At 40.6% G+C, this 26,153-nt stretch overlaps 1 protein-coding gene and 1 long non-coding RNA gene across 3 annotated transcripts in view; both read left to right on the forward strand.

Moving 5' to 3' along the window:
* The window catches only part of LOC110982907 (dmX-like protein 2), a 69,448-nt gene that overhangs the window by 3,303 nt on the left and 39,992 nt on the right, over positions 1-26,153 (forward strand). For both annotated transcript variants that reach the window (XM_022241677.2, XM_022241679.2), the window contains exons 2-5: positions 12,057-12,182; positions 15,610-15,687; positions 21,364-21,442; positions 25,545-25,695. In XM_022241677.2, coding sequence (XP_022097369.2) covers positions 12,057-12,182; positions 15,610-15,687; positions 21,364-21,442; positions 25,545-25,695 — 434 coding nt within the window. The remainder of the gene's footprint in view (positions 1-12,056; positions 12,183-15,609; positions 15,688-21,363; positions 21,443-25,544; positions 25,696-26,153) is intronic.
* Positions 2,402-8,416, forward strand: LOC110982908 (uncharacterized). Its single transcript, XR_015425170.1, has 3 exons — positions 2,402-3,809; positions 3,938-4,397; positions 4,523-8,416. It is a non-coding gene; the product is annotated as an uncharacterized LOC110982908 (long non-coding RNA).

Raw genomic sequence — 26,153 nt, forward strand, 5'->3', positions numbered from 1 at the left:
CATGTAATAATGTATGTAACCCGATGGCAGAAAAATCCATGGACTTGCACCGGTGTACATGTACATGTACTTCAATTTATAAACTTCATAATTCTCACTCAGGGTTTTAGCTACACGTACATGTACGTGTACATGTACGTGTACATGTACCAAACTTTGGAGACACACACAAAAAAAATAAAGGGCAGTACATGCGCAGTATATTGAGTTAGGAACAGTATGTAAAGTATCTTTACTGTCACTGTACAATATTGTTTAAAAAAATTGAATCGCCTACATTTTCAAAAATAGTTAATTTTGAGATACTGTACCATTGGTTATTGATTTTATACTGGTGATTTTATTTCTCGGCCTAACTCCCCCCCACCCAAATCGACAACACCTTGTTTTGTTTTTGCCCAAAATTTGACCAGCAAAGCTAACGTCACATTGCTGCAATGTGCACATGTAAATGTACAAAAGGTGTTATACATGTAATAGGACTAAATCTCAACTACGACTCATGAGGATTCCCCAAATTTAACACCATGAGCACCACCGTGAAGCAAGCCTGACTGGGAATGGACAGTGTGTGAAGCAAACTAAAATTCCGCTGGTGCCAGTATCTCCTGTCCAGCTTTTGATAACAATCACCATGACCACGTGGAACCAGTAATTTTCCAGAACCGTACACACGTGCCCAGATTGCAGCGTAGCCATGTACATGTATCATAAATGGACATGTGGTTTAGATTTATGTACATGGTACATTGTACCTACAGTGTTCCGCAGTTCTGGTAACATGCACAGTGTACACGTGCATGTATGCATTACACCCTTTGCTACTGATTTTGCATATTTTACAAATGTTAGACAATGGATATTTACATTGCCATCTCACTAGCCAATTAAAAATTTAAGGCTGTGTTTGTAAAGGGAGATTTGCGTGTACTTTACAGTTGAATTCAAAATTGATTAAGCCATGCATAGAGCCAATGATTTTCCGTTTCAAAAATGGGTATTTTCCATTTTGCCAAATCCTGAATTCCACTTCAGAAATTCAAATTCCGTTTCATACCTTCGTAAGCATGAAATAGGAGAGAAAGTTTTAAATTACGGTACATGTATGCATAGAAACCATTTGCCCAACCACATTGCCCCCCAAAGAAAGAAAAGAAACAAAAATAACAATATTGTTTGGAAATACTCTGCAATGTTTCCAACTTTTTTTATAATTTCTGTAGTGAAAATTAAAAAAAAACCAGACACTAAATACAGCATACCCCACCTCCCTATTTCCCACCGGCACGCGATCGCCCAAAACTTGCTACAATTAATGAACGGACAGTTCATGTGCCACTCCTTATTATACGAAATCAGATTACATACATGTACAGTGAAGTCACAGAGTAGGGTAAGCATGTAACAATCGTTGATCACAGTACTGTATGTTAATGTTGGACATCGACCTGCCATTTTATTTGGCAGAAATGTGACAAAATTCAGAAAGTTAACATTAAATCTGAGCTTTAAAATGTACATGTACCGGTATGTTTGTGACTGAAACTTCACTCTTTATTGAACGCTTCCGAGGGCCCATTCAGCTTTGGTACACCAAGCTTACAAGGTTTTGTTTAATTCAAGAAATACGTAATTAGTCTTCCGTTTTGCTGCCGCGGTTTCATCGTTTCGCCATGCGGTACTAGCCTTGTCTCAAGGAGTCCATCATATTCATAGACTAAATTCCCACGTGTACATACTACAATAGTCATGTAAGAACTTGTTTGCGCCTTGATTTCATTGCTAGTATGGTGCGCGTGTAAACGGCCAATGTACACATGTACTGTTCATCTACGTGTTCATGTTGTACATGTACATGTACTGGTACGTCCATTAACTCTCGCTTCAAAGTTCAAGATAAGTCAACAAAGAAAGCGCAGTCATTGCGTACATGTGTAGAGTACATGTACATGTACATGAAGAGTGCGTGTTACATGTACATGTAGTTCATAGTACATGTACATATGTAATTTCCCACAGTTGAGAGGAATTGAAATGAATCTGCACATCCCTGAAAAAAGAATACACATGTACATGTACCCCAGCTGGTAGGTGGCAAAACAAAACCAGTGAGTCATATTGATGTTGTGGTTACTAATCTGTTGGAAATCATTGCTGTAGTGGGGATATCTGAGTCTGACTGTGAGTGTGACAGAAATGTGTAATTTGTGACCTTGGGAATCCATTTATTAAGGTACATGTACATACATGTTTATGTACATGTACATGTACATACATGTTTATGTATATGTACATGTACATGTACCTGTGTATTAGTACCTGTAAAGGGTACATGTACATGTACCATACATTGTACATGTACATGTACACTGTACTGTATCGAGGTACATGTACAGTACATGTGCATGTACTGTTTTTGTATTGTCAGTGCCGAATACTTATAACAATAATAATAACATGTACACACATCATGCGCATATGAGTCATTCTATAAATTTGGGGTCCAATTTTTCCTGTCCTTGTTACATTCGGCATTTGATTTCAGGCCTCGAAATTCTCGCGGAAAATGCTCCGCGTAAACTTGGTTCCTTGGTTGCCCGGTGGGCTAGTGAAAAACTCTGTAACTCAGTATTTAACCTACTTGTTTGATCAAAATATATAATGTTTTGATGATAATAAATACACGATCGCAAAATTGCAAAAACTCCTCATCGTGGATGTGTTTGTACATGTATTTGTGTTTTCGAAACGGGATACTCAATAACGCGATAGGTCATGTAGGGCGATAAGCGACCGCGAACGCCACAGAGTAGACTGGTAGGTTGTACACGGTACAGCACGGTGGCACACGTGCACACTATTGTTGTTCACATCGTTTATCAAGTTTGCTAACCTTAACTGGCCACAGCTAGCTGCACTGGGCATTGCAGGAGTCCTTGAAAGCATTTAACGACAGAGTTCTTGAAAAGAAACCAGCTGGTTTTGGTAGCGATGGGGCATCAGTTATGCTACCAGGTAGGAAAGAACAATGGAGTGGCTAATAAACTTCTCAAAGACAAGTTCCCCGCTCTCCAGGCAGGTGATTGCACAGCCCGTAGACTTAGAACTTGCCTTTCAAGATGCTGTGAGCTAAGTGCCACTATACAAACCGCTTACAGCAGTAGCCTGCTTCTGTATCTGCACTTGTTCTGTAAGAACAACTCCAAAAATCAAAGTAGACTTAATGAAGCTGCGAAAGGCATGAATCACACAGCTGTTATTCCAAAACGTGTTGGAAGCACAAGATGGTTGCCACATGAGGAACGAGCATCGAAGCAATTGGTCAATGGCTGCACTACACTGCTTTGTCACTCCATCAGGTATAACACAGTCATTATTTTTATTTGTACTTTTCGACAGGAGTAAAGAAGGCATAATATTTTTGATCTTCAGAATTAAAATTTATGTAAGTTAATTGTGCCTCTCAGAATCTGGATAAGACTGCTAATTAAACAATCAATTATCTGATCAAAAAGCAGTGTGCATTGGTTTTATTAATTTTAAACTAGGTACTGTGAATCTTTCAAATTTTATTATTTATTAACAGCTAGAGTGGCAGCAAGGTGTCACCAGTGAGGCACAAGCCAAGGCGAACAACTTCCAGAGGCAGCTACACAGAAAAGACATTGTACAATTTGCCCACTTCATGCTTGATGCTGCCAATATCCTATCCAAAGTCTCATTTGCAGTACAACTCATCAACTCGACCGTGGCTGATGTTGCAGCGTCGACTAGTCTGCACAGTGTGTACTGTCCAAATATGAAACTAAGTAAGCTACAAAATTATTCTCATTGTTAGCTAGTAAGGATAATGAAAATATAAGTTCTTTTTCGTTGAAGGACTCCGGTTAATTTTGTGTAAATATTATGGAACAAATTCTTCATCTCATTTCTGAAGGACTACACCAAGGCTCAAATCCCTAGAACATGCAACAGACTTTAAAGGAGAGCCACTAGATGATACAGGCGACATCAACCACTCAGTTGAGCAAGTGCTCCATGGTCAGCAGGTTTCACTCAATGGAGGATTGTCAGATCTGAAGACTGGCACACTTCAAACTCTCAGAATATGCAGTTTCAAGTTTTGGCCTGCAACGAAATTGAGATGCAAGGTGGTATTTTAAATTATGAAATATTTCTATTTGTTAATCAATTCAATTTTAGGTACATGTATACACCAGTAAATAAATTTCGTCATGTCAAAAACATGTAAGTTACCTGCTCTTTTCAAACAGACTTTGGAGATGAAGAAGTCCACTTTCTCAAGGAACTCTTTGAACCAGCTTTAAAGCTGCAGATGTTGCTTTGGAGGACTTGGAGGTGGAGTGGAATTTGATGAAGAACAGAGTGTGTACAAGGTACATCATGTATTAGTTTACTATAACTCACTGTTTAATCAGTTGTGTACAATACTTAAACAGATATTATTCTGAAGTAAATAGTTAACTTATAAAGTTCAATATTTTGCTTGATTTATTTTAAGGTACAAAACTGTCACTGAAGCACAGTGGAATGAAATCATCCCTGCTGTTCAGGAAACATAACCACCTTCATAAATCTGCTTCTGATCATACCTGTACCTGCCAGGTTGGCCGAAACAGAAAGGAGGTTTAGCAGAGTGAAACTTCTGAAGACGAAGTCTCGAACCTGCCTCGAGGATGATTGCATCGGTGACCAGTCGGTTGTCATGCTACAGACCCCTCCCAGAAAAGACTTTGACCCAATGCCCACGATTAACTTGTGGAACCATCACGGGGGGGGGAGAGCAAGAAGGATCAAGAAGGCACACCATGAACCCCCAAGACCTGTGGGTCCAAGAAAGTGATGGTTCTTCAGATGAAGATCAGGCTGAAGGTCATGGCAGTGACTCTGGCAACTCCCGTGGAGATAATTCTCTAGATGATTTTGATCCCGACTCTGTGACCAGTGACACAAGTGTCGTTTTTTAACTAACATACACGCCTCTTTATTATTTATACCGTCAGCATTTTATTTTCTGAAATGTCGAATTCTTCACTGGTAAGCTGATAACAAATTTTGGGGTTTTCTTATTTTATATACAGACTAGCAAAACTCGAAACGGGCAAGTAAAATATCCAGTTAACTAGCCCAGTGGGCTAGCCAGGAAAAAAGTTAGCACAGGGCCTGGATTCTGTAAGTTTAGAACACGTTCTTTAATTTTCAAGATTAATGTAATGTACATAAATTGCCTGCCAAACAAAGAAAAATAGTTTGAAGTCAGTTTCAGTGATTTTTTTCTACACTGAGATGGTCTTTTACAGGGACAGAAACATGTCACACATTTGGACCCCAAATTTATACCCGTAGAATGATCCATAATATAATTGTTCAGCCTCATACTTTTGTGTCATTTACTTGCAGCACATGTATACATGTACTGGTACCGGTACATCACACACATCAAACAGGATAAATTAATCATATTTTCGAAGCATATTTGCACCTTTATCGGTAAGTGAAGGGATTTGTCACGTGAGTGTGAAAAATGCATTTAACCTTGCTACATGTTTGCACAGTAAAAAAGCTAATAATGGCAGAATAACAATTATCCTGCATCAGTGTGCATATTGTCCAATATATTTTAGACTGGTGTCAAATTTGAACCTCTTTAACAAAGTGGGTCGTTGCATGTGTAATATTGACACTTCCATGTTGTGAAAGTATTTTTCCTTGAATTCGACTGTCATTATTAATTTTTTTTAACATTTTGCTGTTAACTCTGTGTTTTATACTGTACATGTACACGTACATGTACATTGTACATGCATAGTGTACATAGGGGTTTTCATAAAAATGAAGTGCCGATGACTTGTCAGAAGTTGAGTAGGACTGCGGAGCATGCTGTGGACTTGTACACAGCTTGCATACTCACCTACATGTTCATGTGTTGTATAAAAGTCCTAGTGATCAACTCATTGGGTGATTGTCATAAGGTTTACATGTACACATGGTTATAATGTTGGTAGACACAGTAGGTTTACGTTGTATTAGGACAACAATTTCCTTGAAGACATTTGGAACAGCATTGCGGGGACAAAAGTTGTCCTCTGAACTTATCCTCTAAATATTTTCGTGCCCCAAAACCTGGTACCTGTAAGGCATGCTGTGTTAAGTCAGAAATTGTGGCATGATCGAAGGTCAGACCAAAATGTCTGAGATAGTGCACTGGAATGCTTTTAACTTTATCAAGCTAGATAGCACGCACTCTACTCAGTGTACAAAGTCTTTAAAAACCTACCAGTATCACTTACAGTGTATCTAGAACGTGTGTGTGTGATACACTGTGCTTATGGTAGCCCTAACCATGTATACATGTACATGTACCATACATGTCTGTGGGCTTACAGGAACTTGATACACGTAGATGTAACTTTTCACCTTAAGCTAAAAATTGGATCTTACTTCTGGATATTTGTAATTTGTAGTTAAAAAGAAAAATGTTCATGCATGTGCCGGTACATGTCCATTACATGTACAATGTACACGTCAGTGTTGTAGCCAGGCCATATACCGGTATTTTAGTGAGTTTTGCAGGTCACCGCTGGGGGTCCAGGGGCCCACTTAGGGACTCCAGATCGCTTTTCAGAGTTTTTGTTTCCGCATTGATTAAGAGTTCAAATTTTTAAAATTCTTCCAGGTAAAAATATTAAATTTTCATGGTGACTAATGTTTTTTTCTGGGATTTTTAATGGATTTTTGTGCTTGTCGGTGGGTTGTTTCATCAAACTTAGTGGCGGACGGTAGAACACTGTGGTGTAGAACACCGGTCCGGTGCTGACTGAAGTAACTACATTTACATGTATGTATACACTTACGTTGTACATGTACCGGTGTATGTTTATAGTACAGCTCCACCCTCGTACCCACAGTGTTCCATCCAAGATGTTGGGACAGCCACTTCAGCTGCGGTCACACTGGACTTTTTTCGGTCAAACTTACCGAGACAATGTTACTTTCCCCATTTTAAGTCCAGTGCAGACATCCCAGGAAGTTTTCCTCTTGGTTACGTTTTACTGAGCCACACGGTCATTTCTACCAGCCAACTTCTGCCCAGGAAAAATTACCGAGACACTTTTCCCGAGACAGACAGTCCAGCGTGGACAGTGTGAGTCGGTAAACGCATGGGAAAGTGGCCGGTAGAGTGTACATGTACATCCGGCCCGAGCACAGCAGCATGCTTCATACAGGGAAACTACGCGTGCGCGTTGCATTTTTCGCCGCGGTAAGGCATGTGGCAAATATTTCCCGTAAACCTTTTCCTCTTTTGGTCGCAATCATGGCAGAAATTGTCATTGACACTGTGGTAAGATTAACTGATGTTAAGAGTGCACCGTTTCCAGATGGTAATGAGGACAGTAAGGTGTCTAAGGATGAAAACAAATGCTGAAAGGTCGCGCAAAGCGCCCTCATAAGTCATTGCATTACTAGCTTGGTTGCTTTGCCCATGATCTCGGTGAAAATTGTCCCGTGTCGAAAGTCCAAGTGCGCACAGTGGTCACTTTTGACCACTTTTTTTATTTGACCATCGGCTTGGTAAAACAGGTGAAAAAAAGTCTAGTGCGATCACGGCTTTAGGCCCTACATATGTACAGTACATACATGTACAATGTTCATGTATGTGAGCAGCCATAATGGACATGTACACGTACGTACATGTACTGTATGTATGTAAGTGGCGTCTGAATCCCCACCCCTTGGCCATCTGTTCCATCTTATGAGCATAGTAAAAATGATTCTGAATGGCAAATATCCGTACCTTTAGGCTTCGGAATGTGAATGAACCCTTGCAAAGGTACATGTATATGTACATGTATGTGTACATGTACTCGTACAGTGCATGTAGTGTACACAGTCTTTACATACATGTACATGTATCAGTGACTCTGAATGAATCACTAAAATATCAAGCTGGGGCTGACTAACCGCTGAGCTCCCTTGATTAATGGTTCCAGCGTAACTGATGTACATAATTTATTCACTGATTGATTAACTAACACTATTAGTTGCTATTCATCCCCCATGGTCTATAGAGCTTTCCATCACAGGTACAGTACACATACAGTGTAGATTGGAAGATACGGTACCGTACGTTGTACATGTACCCTGTACGGTGGTTGAATGTCTGTTATCACGAGCCACCAACAGCGCAGCGCTGTGAAGGAACATTAACATCAAACACAATTCAGTATCTTGAACATGTACCGTACCTGAAGAGTTTGAAGCAGCATCAAAATCAAAATGTAAAGAGATTTACGTGTACATAAAATGTAGGATGTTAAAAGATTTCTGACATGAAATAAAAATAATGATAACAATTTATGCGTTGATAAAGTGCAAATTTCATGCAGATATATGTACATGTACATGTGTGTTCAAATGCGCTGTACAATGAAGATATTAAATGTGGTCAAGCGAATGGCATACAGTACCAGGGCGCCTCAGGCAGCCACCAAACAGCCCACATCCACCTGGATGTACATCTACATGTGCATGTGCATGTGCATGCACCGGTACATGGAGGAATTGAAAACCCAATCCATATGTGGACCAAGCTAGAATGGAACCCTGGCCGTAGAGATGAAATGCGAGGAAAGAACTGCCAACCCAACTCCCCTTGTGAGATCTGTCAATGTACAAATTTGCACTGGTGATAGTCCTTTTGCACACTTCAGACTCCAACTGAAGATGTATCAAGAATGAAAAATGAATGCACAGTGCAAAATGTTCAGTACTATTCCTCAAAACTCCAGTGACCACTGACCAGGTCATTTGGATATAAACATCCCCTTATTGTCTCAAATTGCTGTTGTCCACGATATGAACAGAAAATGTAAGGTTGATGGTGTGCATGCACAAATTAATAGGCAAAAATTAGCAGTGTTCAGGTTCTGGGTGCTGGTACTAGAGTCTTCATACCCAAGCAAACTTGAATCCTCAATTCTAATTGGTTGATCCATGGCAACAAACAGTGTGACATATTACTTAATCACAGTGTCTGCATCACTCCCTGTGTACATGCATTTCTGTTCTTACATGTACTCTGCTTATTACGTCATTTAAAGTTTTTGAAAGGAACAAAATTCACAGCTGCAGAATCCACTGTAACTTTAAAGACAGCAGGTTTACAAAGTACATGTACATCCCATGGTGATGGTCACATACACAGAATTATGACAGATACCTATATGACAACCTCGCTGGTATTTCTGGGGTTTTTGACATGCGCACATTGGTAAATTTAATTTTTAATTTTTTTTTTTCGGTGTACAGTGTGCATATTCCATCTGTACTGTACATCACGTTTGCTTGCAGATAAATTTATCATGCTTGCGCTCACGGAACATGGAATCTAAATGCAGTGCATCTGTGTCCCGTATACCACTCGGCCTTCGGCTACCCTCCTGTGATAACTCCTACATGTACATGCGGTACATGTAATCCATTTAGTTTCTTCAGTGCAATCCGCCTGAAGCGATGATTTATTCACAAGAACCCAGGGCTGGATTCTGTGCGCTCATCATGTGCCTGTCCATGTTCATGTATGTACAGGTGCTCCATGCTCATGTACATGTACTCATTTTACATTGTGCTGGGCTTTGTGGATGTGTACATGTGTATTTCAGAATCCACCAAATTCCTCCACCTTTTGGATTTTGAAGGGTCGGATTAAAATTTATTGATTAGTTGCAAATTAATAGCCTAAACCTAAGCCATCCTAAACCTAACCCAAGCTGATCCCAACCCAATGCATGAACATGTTTAACCAAACCCAGATTCACTGAACCTCTTCCCCCACCCAATCAGCCCAATATATACATGTACTTGGTACATGTACATGTTTCGTCCAAGCACATTAGCAAGTTGTGAGAGACACATGTACCGGTACATGTGTACATGTAGCTTACATGCTCATGTACATGTACTGTATGGGTACATATTTTATGTGCATTTTTATTGCATGTACCGGTACACACCGGTATACATGTATGTACATGTGTATGTGTACATGTATGTACAGTGCACACGTGTACATGTACCGATATGTGTTCCGATACATGTCCACATGCTTCACTTACAGCACACTCATAACATGTTCAGGAAATCACATGTACTAATACTTGCACATGTTGTACATTAAATTAGGTACAAGTGCCTGGATGTACATGCACAGACAACATTGCACACATGTACGGGCTTGTACGTGTACGGTACATCATTCCTCCATTAAACCGTCGTGGCCGTTCGGAGATGTCAATTTGATACAGTCTCCTTTCTTCACGCTGTGATGCAGAGCCAATGATTAATGCTGTCATAAAGACTGCCGGGAACTTCTCACAGTCACTAGTGGACATTGCCTGGCACTGGTGACTAGTAAATCACGCCCTGTCTCCCCTGGGTATCGGCCTTGTAATAACCCCTAGAATGGCTTCACCGGAAATTAGTAGCAAATAGAGGTGGCTTTTCCAACGACCAATTATTGCTTTGTTGGGGAAATTGTTCAGTCAACCTGATGACAGCTTGGAAATTGTGGTTAAAAGTGCATGCATTTAGAAATACAGTACTGGTACATGTACATGTTACATGTACGTATATTTGATAGATATGTCTTAGGCTGAGTTGGACCTTATGATATGTCCACTCTCAAATAAATAAATAAATGTATGTAGATAAAGTTTGGACATTCGTATCTTCTGGTGTACATCTATTTCGTCAATAATTATTATCAATTCTTATCACGTACACATGCCGGTGCCACTACACTTGCACATATAGTACGTTTGTGTATAAATGTACATGTATTCATTTAGTTGATATATAACTTATTAGTTAAAATCTTTATTGTATAATTTTGTTGCTTATTTTCCTTATTACAGTTCATGTGTTTTGAAACCGTCCTACGGTAATGGTGTTTTGTATTGGCCATTTTTGTACTTTTTATGAAAATAATAAAAAGAAAAGAAAATCGTATTACATGTACATGCACATGGAATGCTCAACAGATATCACTTTTCATGGATAGAGATGTGTTTCTTTGCCTGGTACTAATACACAGATACATGTACATGTATACATGTACACGTACCCGGTACATGTACAGTGTACATGTACCTTTAAACCACTGGCATGCACGTGCTATTCAGAATCAGTACCCATCTCTTGTTAAGCATAAAGTTAGATGTACAATAGCCCAGGTTGGACGACGTCTACATTACATTGCGACTACATGTAACATCCATGGTCCTTAAACTATGCAAAATTTTTTTCAACACTTTTTTTCTCACATTTTTACCTGACGAAGACAGCTCAAAATGTCGTTCACAAGTGTCTTGTATCCTGAATTCCATAAATGCTGTGTTGAAATTACTAAATACGCCCGCCAAAAAGTATTTTGGAGGAAATTCTGCGAAACTTTACGCTTTCCATTGCAATTCGTTAATTAACGACCTATGTTCGTGCGTTAGTATGCATTTGTTTATGCGTGAAATGGCCTCCAAGCTCAGCCCAGATTCTGTCAGTTATGCATGTTGTCTAGAGCTAGGTGTAGGTCTTCACTCCATTACAAATACAGTACGTGGAGATGCGTACATAATAGACCTAGCCGTATCTTAACCGGCCTCATCTGTGACTTCATCACGCCCACGGCTCCTCTGCGCATGCGTAAGGGGCTCTCGGTTACCTTGCATTTCGCGCAGGTGCGAGTACCCGTGCTAGACAAACGTGTATGTAGATCACAAATCGCGATGGAAAGCATTGACATGTAATACATTTACATGCAGGGTATTGTAGAAGTACAATACATGTATATGTACATTGTACGTACATGTACCTGTACAAGGTCCAACTCGCTGTTTCCATCAATTGCACATTGGGTTCTTGTTCAGCTGTAAGAACGCTGTCCAGAATTCAAAGTATCCTGCATGTATGTGTACGTGTAATTTATTGCTTTTAAAATAAACCTTGATTAAGCTACCTTTCCTTTTGATTTGGGTACACAGGCCTACGCCTCCGGCTGCGACATTGTCATCTTGTCCAGCAACTTCCAACGAGTGCAGATCATTCCTGGGGAGAACCAGGGCAATATCCAAGTGGGTTGCATCGACTGCTCCACAGAGAACGGAAAGGTGGGTCCTCACAGGAAGGGAAAAAAGCCCATTTATTCACACCAATCATGTACCTTCACAGATGCCTTTGGATGTGGAATGTAAGCGCTCATGGATGTTCAAGCACATTGTGGGTTGTGTGCATGGTTTTTCATTTACATACCGTTCATGATGGAAGGAATTTGGATATCAATACAGTGTTCTCCACGGCCGAAAATTTCGGCAGGGCGGTAGACAAAATTGTGGGCGCGAAGCCCTTACGGCGTGGGGCCCGGGGCCCGCTTAAGGGCGCGGAAAATTTTGGATTCTAGATGCTCTGTGGTGCATTCTGGGGCAATTTCCAGTCCACTTTTGTCTGTAATTTGGCCCCAAATCAGATTGCATTTACAACATGAAATACTGGCTAGGATATTCTTCAGGAGGAGTTTCTTTATCGAAAGATTTGATGACGAAATTATTTTAATTTCCGGAGCATTTTTAGCAGAACTTCATGTTAGTGACTCGAGACATGCTTGAGATGAGCAGAGCATGCGGTTTTCTCAATGATCAGTTGACTGTGAAAAGGCACAGTAAAAACAAGCCTCAAAAGAAATATGTTCAGGCAAAGCTAAGTTTGTTCACATCATAAAAATGAAGCAACCCCTCCATCGGAGCAGAGCGTAGGGGCCGCTCAGGCATGGCACGGTCCTTCCACTGGCGCCCGCGCACACTCCACAAAACAATGTTGCGCCGCGGGCACCAGTCACATGCACTGCGTGTACATGTACATGTACACGCTTGCGCAATACAATGTACGTGTACATGTACAAAACATACATGATGGTTTTTCGGGACACGAGGTTGACTATGCATTACGGTAGGCAGTCAACGATCACCCATTGTCAGTACATCAAAAGCGTCGTCGGTAAATTCAAACTTGATCCGCAAACTGCGGCAAACTTCTTTGTATTAAAATCTTGAGAAAGTACACATTCAGGGAAAAATACACTACTCGAAAAAATAGCAGGGCGGCCCAAACTTTTGGCAGGGCGGTCCGTCCTGCTAAAACAGCCCGTGGAGAACACTGCAACAGTACCGGTACATGTACATTGACTATGTTGTCAGTAAATGAACATCGATGATCTTTCCAACATGTCCAAGCAGGTTGTTTTTTCAACTCCAGAGCTATAAACAGTCCACCCCATGAAACGTTTTTATTTTTTCAGATCACAAACCTTATCAATAAATCCAATTAAATAACAGTTTTGAATGAGCTCAGCTCCTCCGCAACATAACAAGAAATATAGAGCTCGCAGTGAGAAATTTCTATTGGCACTCTCAATTCAGTATTTCTGACTTTTGTAGCATCCTTTCTTTGGGGGAAGAAATCCCTGCTCAAGATGTATTAAGATATCGCAAAGATGAGGACATGAACTACATGTATTCACTAAATATATATATACAGTAAATGCTTCATTACAGCCAATCTATACATGCCGTGTCACTATTTGAAAGAGCGCACTGCCCCAGTGCACATGACGTTACGAACAACCCACCCACTCAACCCCATTCAACAAGGGAACTCGATCCCAGTTTGGTATTAATATTGAATACAACTTTTTTTCATCCACCAAATTATAATTTGGTGATTACCTCTTCTCAGCCTGGCCCTCGCAGGGTCTGACATTTACAGAAATGACATGTTGTCATTGCCCTGTACTCGGCGCATGCAGCGATAACCTGTGCTGGTACTGTGGATGGGATTCTTTTTTTCCTGGACTTATAGCCATTGATAGACTGATCACCCAGCCATGCACATGTTGGTTTTGTATTGATTGGGTTTATGGCTAAGTCTCATGGCATTTGTGTGTAATTAAATTACATGTAAGGTGTATACTGGTACCGGTACCTCATGCCTAAGCTGTGAAATGGATTTCCTTCATTTTCAAGAGCCATGTTTTTTTTTTTCAAGCAAGAAACAGGGATACGCTCCCTGTATATTTGTTTCCGCAGAAGAAAGGAGTCCTTTTGTTGTACGCCTTCTTAAAAAGGAATTCTGTGTCTTGTAGAAAATAAGTGAATGTTTCTGTTGGGTCTTTACTTTTGATTCAGTGGGAACTCTACTATGCTTGCTTTGAACGTTGCACATACATGTACACACACTTGTGTTCACCAGCCCACTGGGCAACCAAGGAAGTTAGTCTGGGTAGCCCGAAGCAATTTTCGTTGGAATTCGTATGCTGGACTAGTACTGTTTCGAGCCCTGCACTGTGGTTTACCTGGTACAGTCCATGTACCGGTACATGTACATATACATATATTCACCAGTACATTTTCATATTGTCAACTCACAAACTTGCCTACATGTACTCGTACTGGTATGATACCGGTATGGTAGAAATTTGATGCCGTTTGGGGTCGTTATCGTGCAGTTGTTAGTCAAATAAGCATGTCGGAGCAATTAGAAACGGGATCAGTCAATTATAAGAAGGAACTAAACTACTGTAGTCTGCATGTATCTTGCATGTTTCCATACTGTACATGTACATGTAGATTTATGGTAGTGTACCAGTAGTATACATGTACTCATACCGGTACCCTGCATGTTGTATCTGTATTGTACATGTCCATGTACATGTACTTGTACAGTCCATAATTCATGCACATCAAACAGTTGTTTTGTACACCAAGTACATGTCCTGGTACAGTACGTGTACATCTGGGAAAGAGTTCCACTTATGTATATACCAGTATGGACAGCACTAATTTTCTTAATTCCCTTAAAATGTTACAACAGCCTTCAGAAAGTGATAATAAGTCAGAAAATAGCTCAGAAAATTCGGAAACATTTCCTGAGCAAACACATGTAAGATACATACCGGTACTGTGCATACATGTACATGTACTATGAATTTTCAGACAAGTCCGGCAGGTTTTTGTTCAATATTCAACTTTTTCCTTCCGGGATATACAGTATCATGTTATAATACATGTTGTAATAATTATGATGCACTTGTTAACTTTTATTGCTTACCGGTACATGTACATACCGGTATACATACATGTACATACACTACATGTACATGTACATGTACAGGTACATGTACGTTTTTTCAAATGCAAGTTAACAACTGTGTGGTACATGTACTGGTACCGGTATATGTAACATGTGTATTTAAGTCACAGACATGTTCATGCACATGTACAGTGATGTACCGGTACACGTGTGAGTTCATTGTCTTGAAGTTTACCTGATGTGTTTTCTTGAATGGAAATTTGCACCCGGCATAGCTTTGGTATAACCTAGACTACATGTAGGTGCTTTTCAAAATATTTCACTTTGGAATTTGAGTTGACCAAGCTTTTGCTCATAATACATTGATTTCATTCAAGACAGGTACCTACAGATGTATATGTGTACACGTTCATGTCCTGTACTGATGACTTTTTTCCTTGATTTTTCTTGCAGATTGCAGCATCCTTTGCAAATCAGGTGTACATATTTGAACCAACTCCTCAAGTACCAGCACTCAAGAAGGGCTCACATGTAAGTGCAGTCACAATGCTAGTGTTCCCTCCCAAGCCAAATCAGCAATAACCATGAAGCAATGATGGTATACCAATACTAGAACAGGTGACGAGTGTCATAGGATTTTCTTGTGGATGTCAGGTAACAGGTGTACATGTAACTTAAGCTGAGTGTCCAGTTGGTCTTTAATGAAAGGTCACTGACAGGGTACAATATGTTCAGACAGACTGTTGCAGAGAAGACAACGCGTGGTGTCACTTGTCCAAAAACAAATGGAAAAAAAACCCTGTAAAATTGTTCACATGATATGCTTTGAAGACGTTATGGCAGCACTTGAAGCTAAACTGGTACAGTGCATTGTACAGTACATGTACATTGTACATGTATGTACATGTAGTTCATTTACACGTGTATTTAGTATTTCAGTTATATTGAAAAGTATTTTTTTTTTTTATTCATAAACGGAGAATGGGCAAATGGTGGTTCATGTACAGTACATGTACCTAAGCCAGAGGGACATGTACAGTACATGTACCTAAGCCAGAGGGACATGTACAGTACATGTACCTAAGCCAGAGGGACATGTACATGTACATGTACCTAAGCCAGAGGGACATGTACAGTACATGTACCTAAGCCAGAGGGACATGTACAGTACATGTACCTAAGCCAGAGGGACGTGTACAGTATGTGTCCGTCATGTCAATATTTAGGTTTATATTGACCTGCACTTACGACTCGACGCAAACAGTCAGCAAAGTTGATCATGATACAACTTTGACAACTGTCTGCATCAGCTACATGTACATGTCCATTGTACAGACCTGCCGACATGCTGTACTCCTTCCTACGGTCAGGCATTACCACCCAATAGATTAAAATTTGTAATGCACTGAAGGCTCGTTTCAATACATGTACATGTACCTTTTAATCTATTGTGTGGTAATGCCTGACCTCAGGAGGGAGTAGGCAAGGTTGGCAGGTGTAGAGCAGATCCATTGTGACTGGATATCATTAAGGACTTTATGGCAATGCTTTCAATGTACGGTACAGTATAGTGTAATGTGACCCCCAGAAGTACACGTAGAAGCCATTACTGCGGTAGTGCAACGCTCGTGGACAGGTGGTACGCGCGCATTACATGCCTTTTCGACCAACAGGGTCTCGTGATTTGCCAAATGCACGCGCACGTCAAGCCAAAGAATGTGCGTGCGAGTGCAGTGCTACCGCAGTTATGGCGTCTAATCGGATTAGTCTATACATGTACATGTAGGTCACTGACTGCAGTTGAGGCACTTGCGAGTACGTGTGCATACCTGGAAACTTTTTTTTTTCGGGCTGTCTTGTTTTGATGAGATTTTTCCATATTGGGACTTATCCATCATGAAATATGTTCTGATAAGCAAGTGTAGTCAGGAGATCGTATTCACGGAACCTTGCTTCTGAGGAACTGTCAAGAAAATATTGGAATTACAGGGTAAAGGAGATGTTCCTTGGAGTTCCGAGTTGCTACATATACATGTACATCATGCTTGTCTGTTCCAGCCTTGCAGCTCACTAAAAGATTTGATAGTTATTCTTCGGTCACATTTGAGATTTTAGAACTCCTCTGGCCCATCACTATAGTTGTAGAGTTCGGATAGAGGGTGTCCTCCTACAGAACATGTACACATGTGTGGTCAAATTCTTTTAGCCTGCCAATGTCACTGTCATTGCTGATATTACGAGACCACAATCTAGTCACGAGTTGACATCAGTTGTAAGTCAAGTGACGGTGCGTTATTATAAAATTAATTCCGACAGAAAGCATTCTGTTGTCACAGAGGGCATAAACATTGTCGTGAAAGGCATTCCTTGCCACATGTGTACCCAGTACGTGACTAGACTTGTGGTGATTACAACTGCTACACTTGACTGGCATTCCATAGGGCATTATTTAAGTCTAACAAATGCACTTGAATACTATACAGTGTGATGCAATGGAAACCAATCTTTGAGACTGAAAAAATATTCTGTAGCCCAACCAAAAAAAAAACTGTTGACAGCATAATCCCTTGCCCACTTGCCCACAGGCACAATATCAGTGGAAAAGTTTTTGATGGTATACTGTACAGGTGCATGTATTTGAGCCTCAAGGATTAGTTGGCACATGCACAGGTATATGTACGGTAATTCATATTTTGGCAGGCTGGATACCCAGGAAAGAATTCAATCCTTGACAATGATTTACATGTTTCATGCTGCAGGTATTCTGCAGTACTCATTGCATTGTAGGAGAAGCAAAGTCAATAAAGCCTTCAATTTGAGCTATGGTTTTGTTCATTTTGGGGGGAAATGTACTTAAACTGCTGGTACCTGTGTAATATAAACCTTGGCACGCACACATGTAGACCTAGATATTGACATATATACCAGTACATACATACATATAGGGCTCGAATTTCGACTTTTTTGGGGCCCTGTCATTTTGGCCTCAAGAAATGGGACATGTTAAGGGCACCGCCTCCAATAACAGGGGCAACAAGGCCAAAATTTCTACAGAGGGAAGGCACCGAGGCCAAGGTGTAAAATATTCTGCAAAATGAAACTGGAAAAATGAAAAATTGTGTTTTCTGTGCTTGAGCTACGTGTATCCTGTTTAAATTATTTTATAACCTGTGACAAAACATCATATTACAGGAAGGAACAGGCACATTTCCTGACAAAATACTTCTTAATTAAGAGAAAATTAATTCCTAACAAAGAATTCAAGTGAATTTAACCGTATATTAAACAAAGAGAACATGTTTTGATTTTGGCATACCTTTTTCGACAGCACAGTGCGAGCTTAACAACCAAAACCCCCTGCGTTGTAAAGTTGACAAACCCATTGGGTCACGGAATAATCAGTTACGCACTTGTAGTTGAGACTTCTGCGTGTGTGCACGCATGATCTGAAACTAGGGGGACAAAAGACCTAGCCGTAGCTGGGGAGGCCCGTTTCGGACACAGCCTAAGCCCGTGTACCGGTACGTATGTGCCAGCTTGGTACAGTACATGTAGCTGCATGTTATGCCGGGCTAGGCTGGCTGGCCCCACGCACCAGTACATGTACATATATGTACATAATACGTGCCTGCAGCGATTAATCATCCACTAAACATTGGACTGCAGAACGAAATACACATACATTTATGTATTGTAAATCCAAGTCACTTGTGGCAGGGGCAAGCTTCATTGCGCGATACGGCATGCATGCTGCAGCGCGCCAGGTCTGCCAGCTTGGTTGCCCTGGCCGTGCATCCATGTGGCATGAAGAGAATTTTTCCCCGGTAGGCCGCAACGTGAAATACGTTCACGTGAACATGAAGTCGGAATTTTACAGAAACTATAGGTTATATTTTTAGAGGCACCACTGTCAGGAAGAATGGGGCACATGGCCAACTTTGGCCATGGACATAGTGGAAATTTCAGGACACAGACGGCCACGGTGGCCGCGGTGAAAATCGAGCGCTGTGTACATGTACGGCCCTCTTGAAGGTGTCAACATCAAATGACTATTAGACGTTCAGTTTGATTGAATATCTGAATATTCGGTCGTACTGACTGGCAGACTGTTGATAAACAAATCATTTATCAGTTGCAATAACGCACGCAATAATACATGTACCGGTACTAATACATGTACATGTACATTATAACCACCATAACAGCTTCTCATGTCTAGGAGTACGTGTAACTCCAGCCATGATTTAGCAAGATTTAAGAGACGAAAAATGCTTCTTGTCCTGTTGAAAATTTCTATTCCTTTTAAATTTTGTAATGAATAATTTACTTTTTGAATTGTTGTAAAGATTTCTGTCACTTTTCATTTGAATCTGTTTAAAACCAAGTCTCTATAGTGCAATTTTTCTCATTTACCGGGTAAAACAAAAGAAAATTCTCCCCTTTTTTTTGAATTTTGCATTCGAATATTCAAATTTGGAAAATAATATTCGAATATTGGATAATTGATTGAGTATTCGGATATTCAGCACAGCCCTAAGTTGTTGGTGGTGGACAATCATCATCCCAAGACAGCCTGGCTGCATAGTGCCTGGCCGTAGCTAGGTTATTCAACTCAGCATACATGTATATGTACGTGTAATGTACACGTACTCAGTAGGGAATCAGAGATGATCCGTTGCAATTGCATTCAAGGAGTTTGCTAGCAGGTGAATGGCTTCCATGCATGTTCAGTGTATCGTACCGATACATGTACATGTATATTATCCATCTCTGACATGTCTGATGGAGTTATAATTGAGGTACAGTGTACTGTACTTGTACCAGTAGTTTCTATTTTAGTTCAGATGGAAATAGAACAATTTTTTTTTGCTAATTTGTAATAATACTTGTGTACATGTACGGGTACAATACCGGTACGTACATATTCACCCTCTGTGTTTTTCACCTAAGACTGCGGTAGGATTTGAATATTACTGTGGAACTTTTTTCCTGAGATAAAACTTTCCTTTTGAGTTTTTCCCATTTTCATGTACATGTACGGTATGGCAGGAAAACCCTTTGGAGAGCTTGCTCAAGTGGTTGCTGGTAATCTTTGGAATGATCTGAAAAGACGCTTTACTGCTTCTGCATCAGACTCAAGCGCGCCGTGCTCCATGCTTTCTTAAACTTGAGGCTTTTAGCATCTTTTGACAATTTATACTGTGTCACAACACCCTACTAGTTGAAGAGACGTTTAATTTGTCTGCACCTGTCATGTCTGTTTAACTGCAACAAACACATACCGGTATGTGTACATGTAGGGATTGCTTTTTAGTCTGGTCACCGGATTTGTCCACATAAATGTAGTATGAGTATTCTCTCATTAATATTGGATGAACTCAGTGGAAATGATTAGTGAACTAATCTGAAAGTGTATTGTGTTATTCAGCAACCACAGTTAGAAGCCATTACTGTGGTGGCACAGCGCCTATGGATGGGTGTTCCGCATGTTACCAGTACATGTACATGTACACGTGCATGCCTCTTCAACCCATGGGGTGTTATAATTTGCCAAAAGCGTGCACGCATCAAGCAGTTATAATGTCTCCTCAGATTAATCTACCGGTATGCTGGCTTTCTGTATCACACATCTTCAGGAAGAAGCCATTATATAGACCATGCTCCCTGAATCTGTTTATGAATTGTGAATTGTTCAGTGGGTTAAATGTGACTGGCATGACTGGACAGGTCTTAATTTCAAGTTACATGTACTTTGCTTTGGGAAGATGCAGATTTTTTTATGACAGGTTTTTCCCTTAACCTTGTAATTAAAAAATTAACATCTCCCTGACGCAAAGTACATCTTGAAATAGTTTGCGGTACCCGCTGCCACATCTAATTCAGATTGGCCAGCTGACCCCGACAAGCTTGGTGGTTGAGTGGTTAACATGGTTAAGACATCAGCACTAGTAAGCAGGAGATTGTGGGTTTGAGTCCCACCCGAGTAAACTTGTGAATTTTTTCACAAGCTCTTGGACAAGCATTGAGTATTCAATGTCATGAATATACATGTACATGTACGTCAGTGCAAGGGAAAACCCCGTAATTAAAGGTCTTAATTAGTACAGAAATTTGACTTCCTTGGATGATAACATCCATTAGACTGACTACTATAAAATTACACAGAAGTTAACATATTGCATGTGTTTCTTTTTCCCTGTTTCACAGAAGCTCGACTACCAGTGGTACAAGACTGGTGGCTTTCAGACAGACTCACTCGTCAGTAATCTCTCTTGGAATCACAATGGTAATCTTGAAATCTTCCGTTTGAAAACTTGGTTTAAGGGTCCAGGCGATGAAGTTTTCTTAGATGCACGTTTTGTGCAATTTTACCCTTCTGCAGTGCATGAAAGCAATTTGAAAACCTTTTGTTATTGAGAGTATCAGGTTGGAGGGAAAGTGTACTTTTTAAAGTATTTAAATTGTCTCTGTTTTTCTGGACAACAGAGTGCGCTGTTGCTGTGATGTCAATCAGGGAAGACACTTCCCAGGTTATGTACACGTATGTAGGTTTTGGTGTCCAAACTGTGTACCCAGAATGTGCCTACATGTATTGACAACATTTTTGAGAAAGGCTCACTCATATACTCAACGAATCACTAAAGGAAAGGAAATTTAAAAAAACTGGAAAATATCAAAAAGTCCAGCCATTTTGTGTTTGTGTTCCTGTGCACAAATCAAAGCAGTTTTTAAGCTTTCCCTAAAACAGCAGTATGTATGAAAAACAAGAAGATACTGAAATCTTCTAAAATAGCAAAATAAATGAAAATGAAAAAAAAATGAAAGTAAGATTACTTGAAATACGAAGATGTATTTTAAGGACTGCTCTTATCCATGTAGTGGAAATAACATGCATTATAGAGACTCCCCCACACACCGGTACATGTACTAGGCCGTTTTCCAATACTCAACTTCGTCTCCGTCGCAGGCTTTGTTCCCAAAACCAGTCCCTGTTTGTGGGCCTGAAGCATTTTAAATTAAATTGGATTACTGTAATTTTTGGCTCTCTTGCATCTTATTTGATGTTTTGTGGCACTATTAGACTCATTACTGCGCTTACAGCTTCAAAGTCAGCCTAGTAAAAAAAAAACCAGTTGAAGCCCGAGACGGGCCCGAAGTTGAGTATTGGAAAACGGCCCTAAAAGTGCAAAATGATCAATTTGTATTGAATGATTTGACTGAGTTATTGAGAGAACAATATGGAACGGGTACCGGTATTTGTGGTTCCACTGGGAGAAACAGATGAGGATGAAACATGTACACGTACAATGTCAGTGTTCTCGCCAGGGCATTTTAGCGTATGTGTACATGGAGGAGGCTGTGACGCTAACGTTTCTGGCCGTGACCCTGAAATCTGGCCGTGACCCTGAAATCTGGCCGTGACGCTCAAAATCTGGCCTGGAAGATAACTCTTTTTTTTGCAGCAAATTTCTGTATCACTTATAAAAGGTGTCATGGACGAACTTCGCAATGGAGATAAAGAAACTATGTGCTGCCCATGCTGTGTGATATGAAGGAGACTGGTTCCCTGCCACTTTGCAGCTGAGTGTTTATCCCACAATACACGGAGCCAGACTACCAGACTAGATCTCAGTCAGTTGCAAAAATATGTCGTCGTGTGGTTGGCACTGTACATGTACACAAAATGGTGTGAAAAAGAAGCTGCTGAACTTCTAGATAAAGTTCACAGTATTTCGTTTCCTTCTTCCATTGTGTATTTCTTTTCTAATGCGTGAATTTGATGTATTTTGTTTGCTAAGCGTGATTTTTGCCGGTGCACATGTAGATCACAAAGTTTTGTCATCAAATACATGTACATGTAAGCACATATTTTAACCCCTCAATAGGTACATGTACATGGCTTGAATTCTTCCAAATGAAGGGTAATGTGTATCGTCATATTATTCATTGATAAACATGAAAAATATTATCCTTTTTTCGCAATGACGGAAAAAATATTTAAAAATGGAGCAAGTACATGTACATGTAGTATTTAATTTCTTTTTCATAAATACGGGGTCTATACTGGTAGCTAGCTCTGTGAACACAATAACTGTTAACATGTGCTACATACATGTAAGTGGTTTGAACAGCATCGCCAAGTATTAAATAATGCTAGCCCTGCTTGTCATCCTCCCCCCCTCGCCGATGGGAACTGACCCCCCACTCTAACATAAGAAGCTGGTGACATGTATCCCCGGTACTTGTATGTTCATATCCTGTATGTACCTGTAATGCCTGAATAATTTCTGATTTGATTGCCAAGATTGTGCATGCGATTGGCTGTAAAAAAAAAAGTAAAGTACCCGGTAATCCCAGCGGATTATCCAGTAAGTTTTTGTTTATGAATTATTCGTCAGTGAGTGATAATTTTTTTTCTGTTCAGCCGATGTAACTCTAACCTCAACCAAAGTTTAATGAGGAAAGAGCGTCGATATCTTAGTATCGCTTTTTTTTGGGGGGGGGCATGTACATGTACATCGGGCGAAGATGCCTGCATGCTTTGATATCGAGTTACGCCCCCTCAAGGGTGGAGGGGAGATCCAGGCCAGATTATTCTGCAACAGATGCGCTAAGCAACGCAGGCCCGCAGCGCAGGATTCAAGATCGAGGCACTGCCACAATAAATGTCAGCGGGATGGCGTGAATATTCATCAGGTTCCTCAGACAGTTGCCTGGGTAACAGGTACATGTCGTACAGTTGTAAATGAAATGAGAGTTCCTCTTCATGGAAAGAAGAAGCCGATTTGCGATTTTGCTTGCTTTTGAAATTGTCCACAAGGATGAACTTATTTCTAGATTGTTTTCGATCTCCATCATTTGCTAAAAGTATTCACGAACCACCAGTCGTACACTCTAAGCACGTTTCCATATGGAACTATGTACATTGTACATGTAGATTTGATTAATGGAACCTGCTTTTTTGTAAACAGCCTTTCGGACTGAGACTTATTTGTTGAATTATTTTCAGAGTGCTCCAATTAAGCCAGTGAGCTAAAATTGCTGGCAGTATTTAAGATACGTCTTGCTTGTGGTCACTGTGTGGGCTGTGTACATGTAGGTGTTGCACATGTACGGGGAGGGGGCGGTCACTGGTAATTCCTGCCAAATACATACTATAATCTATACCAGTACATATACCGTACATTTACATAAGTCCTATCCTCCTGGAGCAGAAGCACCCCCCCTTGTTGGTTGAAAAGAGCCGCGTTGGTCGGGAGTGTTTAATTCGTTCGTAGTGAGGCGACCATGACACGTGCATTTCCTGGTCATGCGCAAACCAGCAAAAGTTCAGTTCTGACCAAAGAAGCCTCCGTTGCTAAGAAAATAGCACCCCCTCTTGGTCTGTCCCGTGGCCCATTCTGTTGTTACATGTACATTGCATACCCACTATACAACGTACATGTTTTTGTAATATGCTTGTTCCATATTTTTTAGGACTGCATGTGTATTGAAATATGCATACTTTGTAGGGATTTTTCATCATCTACAGCACTTGCACAACTGGGTCTTGACATTCCTAAGGAGAGAAATTCCTTCTACTTGAACAGCTCTGGGTGTGTGAACCTACATGTATTTATTTCATTGTCCAAATCTATTGTCAACTAAAAAGTGACATAAAGCCCAATACAGATTGGTCAGACAGACTGTCCACGGATTCACCAGTACATTTAAAATGTGAGATAAGGCATGTTGCCATATTCATGAAGGCCTCTTGTCGCCATGCATGGGCACACACTATGAAAGCTGCTACAAACCAGAAAATGCTGCTTAGCACGTTTTGTGGTGATAAGAATTTAGCAGCAAACCAGTCTCACAAAATGAGAGATATATGGATCCGCTTGCTTAGCAAGTCATTCTGTGGTTAGCAGCCGTCAGTGTTTATTAACTTCAGGAATGGATTTGGGGTGATGTACGGAATTTTCATAGCAAACATATACAAGTATACAGTTTGCTAAGAGTTTTTAATCACTGACTTTATATACACGTACCAGTACCTGTGCTTGGTGCAGAGTTTATGAAATAACTCACAAGCTTCTTTGGGTCGGACTCGAATCCCCGACCTCCAGTTTACTGGAGCATACATGTAGGTTTTTCACTTGTCTTGTGTGAGTGGGAGAGTTTGACTCTATTTTTAGCAGCAGCTAACCCAATCAATCAATTTGTGCTGAGATTTCCTTTTCAGGGGGGCTGCAGAGCTATTAAACACTCTCGGAACACCTGTGCACAAGTATGGTGTCATCACCGTAATGGCGTCTAATTGTGAGAGTCAGAGGAGCCTGTTCTAAGCAACTCCTTGAGAATATGGCGTTACTCATCAGGTATCTCTGAAATTCCTGTCATTGCAGGGTCGAAGATTCTCAGCGGCAGTGACTCCATCCAGCTTTGGGCCGGCGTCAACGAAGGGGGCGCACTTAATGGCGCAGCCAGGATAAATGGCGCGTTGGACCCCATAAGGCCCAAGAAAGGCTCCCAGTGGGAGAATATCTGGACTTGCACGTTAGTACCAGATCAGAAATGTTGTTTGTGTCAAAAACTGAGACCAACATTGTGTTACACCACAGGCCTACTTTGCTAAATATTTGCATGAGCGCTTGTGCATACCGTAATCTGTAACACAGTACTAGTTTTCCAAAATGGGACCATGTTGAATATCAAGATCAGGAAGCTTTAGCATCAGCTGTTTAGTTGGAGGGAGCATTTTTATTCATTAAGAGTGGCAAGCATGTAGATTTTTCTCTCTGAAATACCGGTAGGATATTTTATAGACACTGGTTATTGTTACATGGACGTTCAAGTAACATTACCCGGTTAGACTTTTCAGCTCTTACATATTTATTAACCCCACCAGTCGTTGGTTCAAACTCTGGGCCACATTGCATCCTCCACCTTCAAATTCAACTCTGAATGTACATGTACTTGGTTATGTTATGAGTGAGGACACTACCAAACTTGGC

Source organism: Acanthaster planci, linkage group LG05, assembly GCF_054643075.1.
Source record: "Acanthaster planci isolate LZ-2023a linkage group LG05, COTS_SCS, whole genome shotgun sequence".
Taxonomy (NCBI): domain Eukaryota; kingdom Metazoa; phylum Echinodermata; class Asteroidea; order Valvatida; family Acanthasteridae; genus Acanthaster; species Acanthaster planci.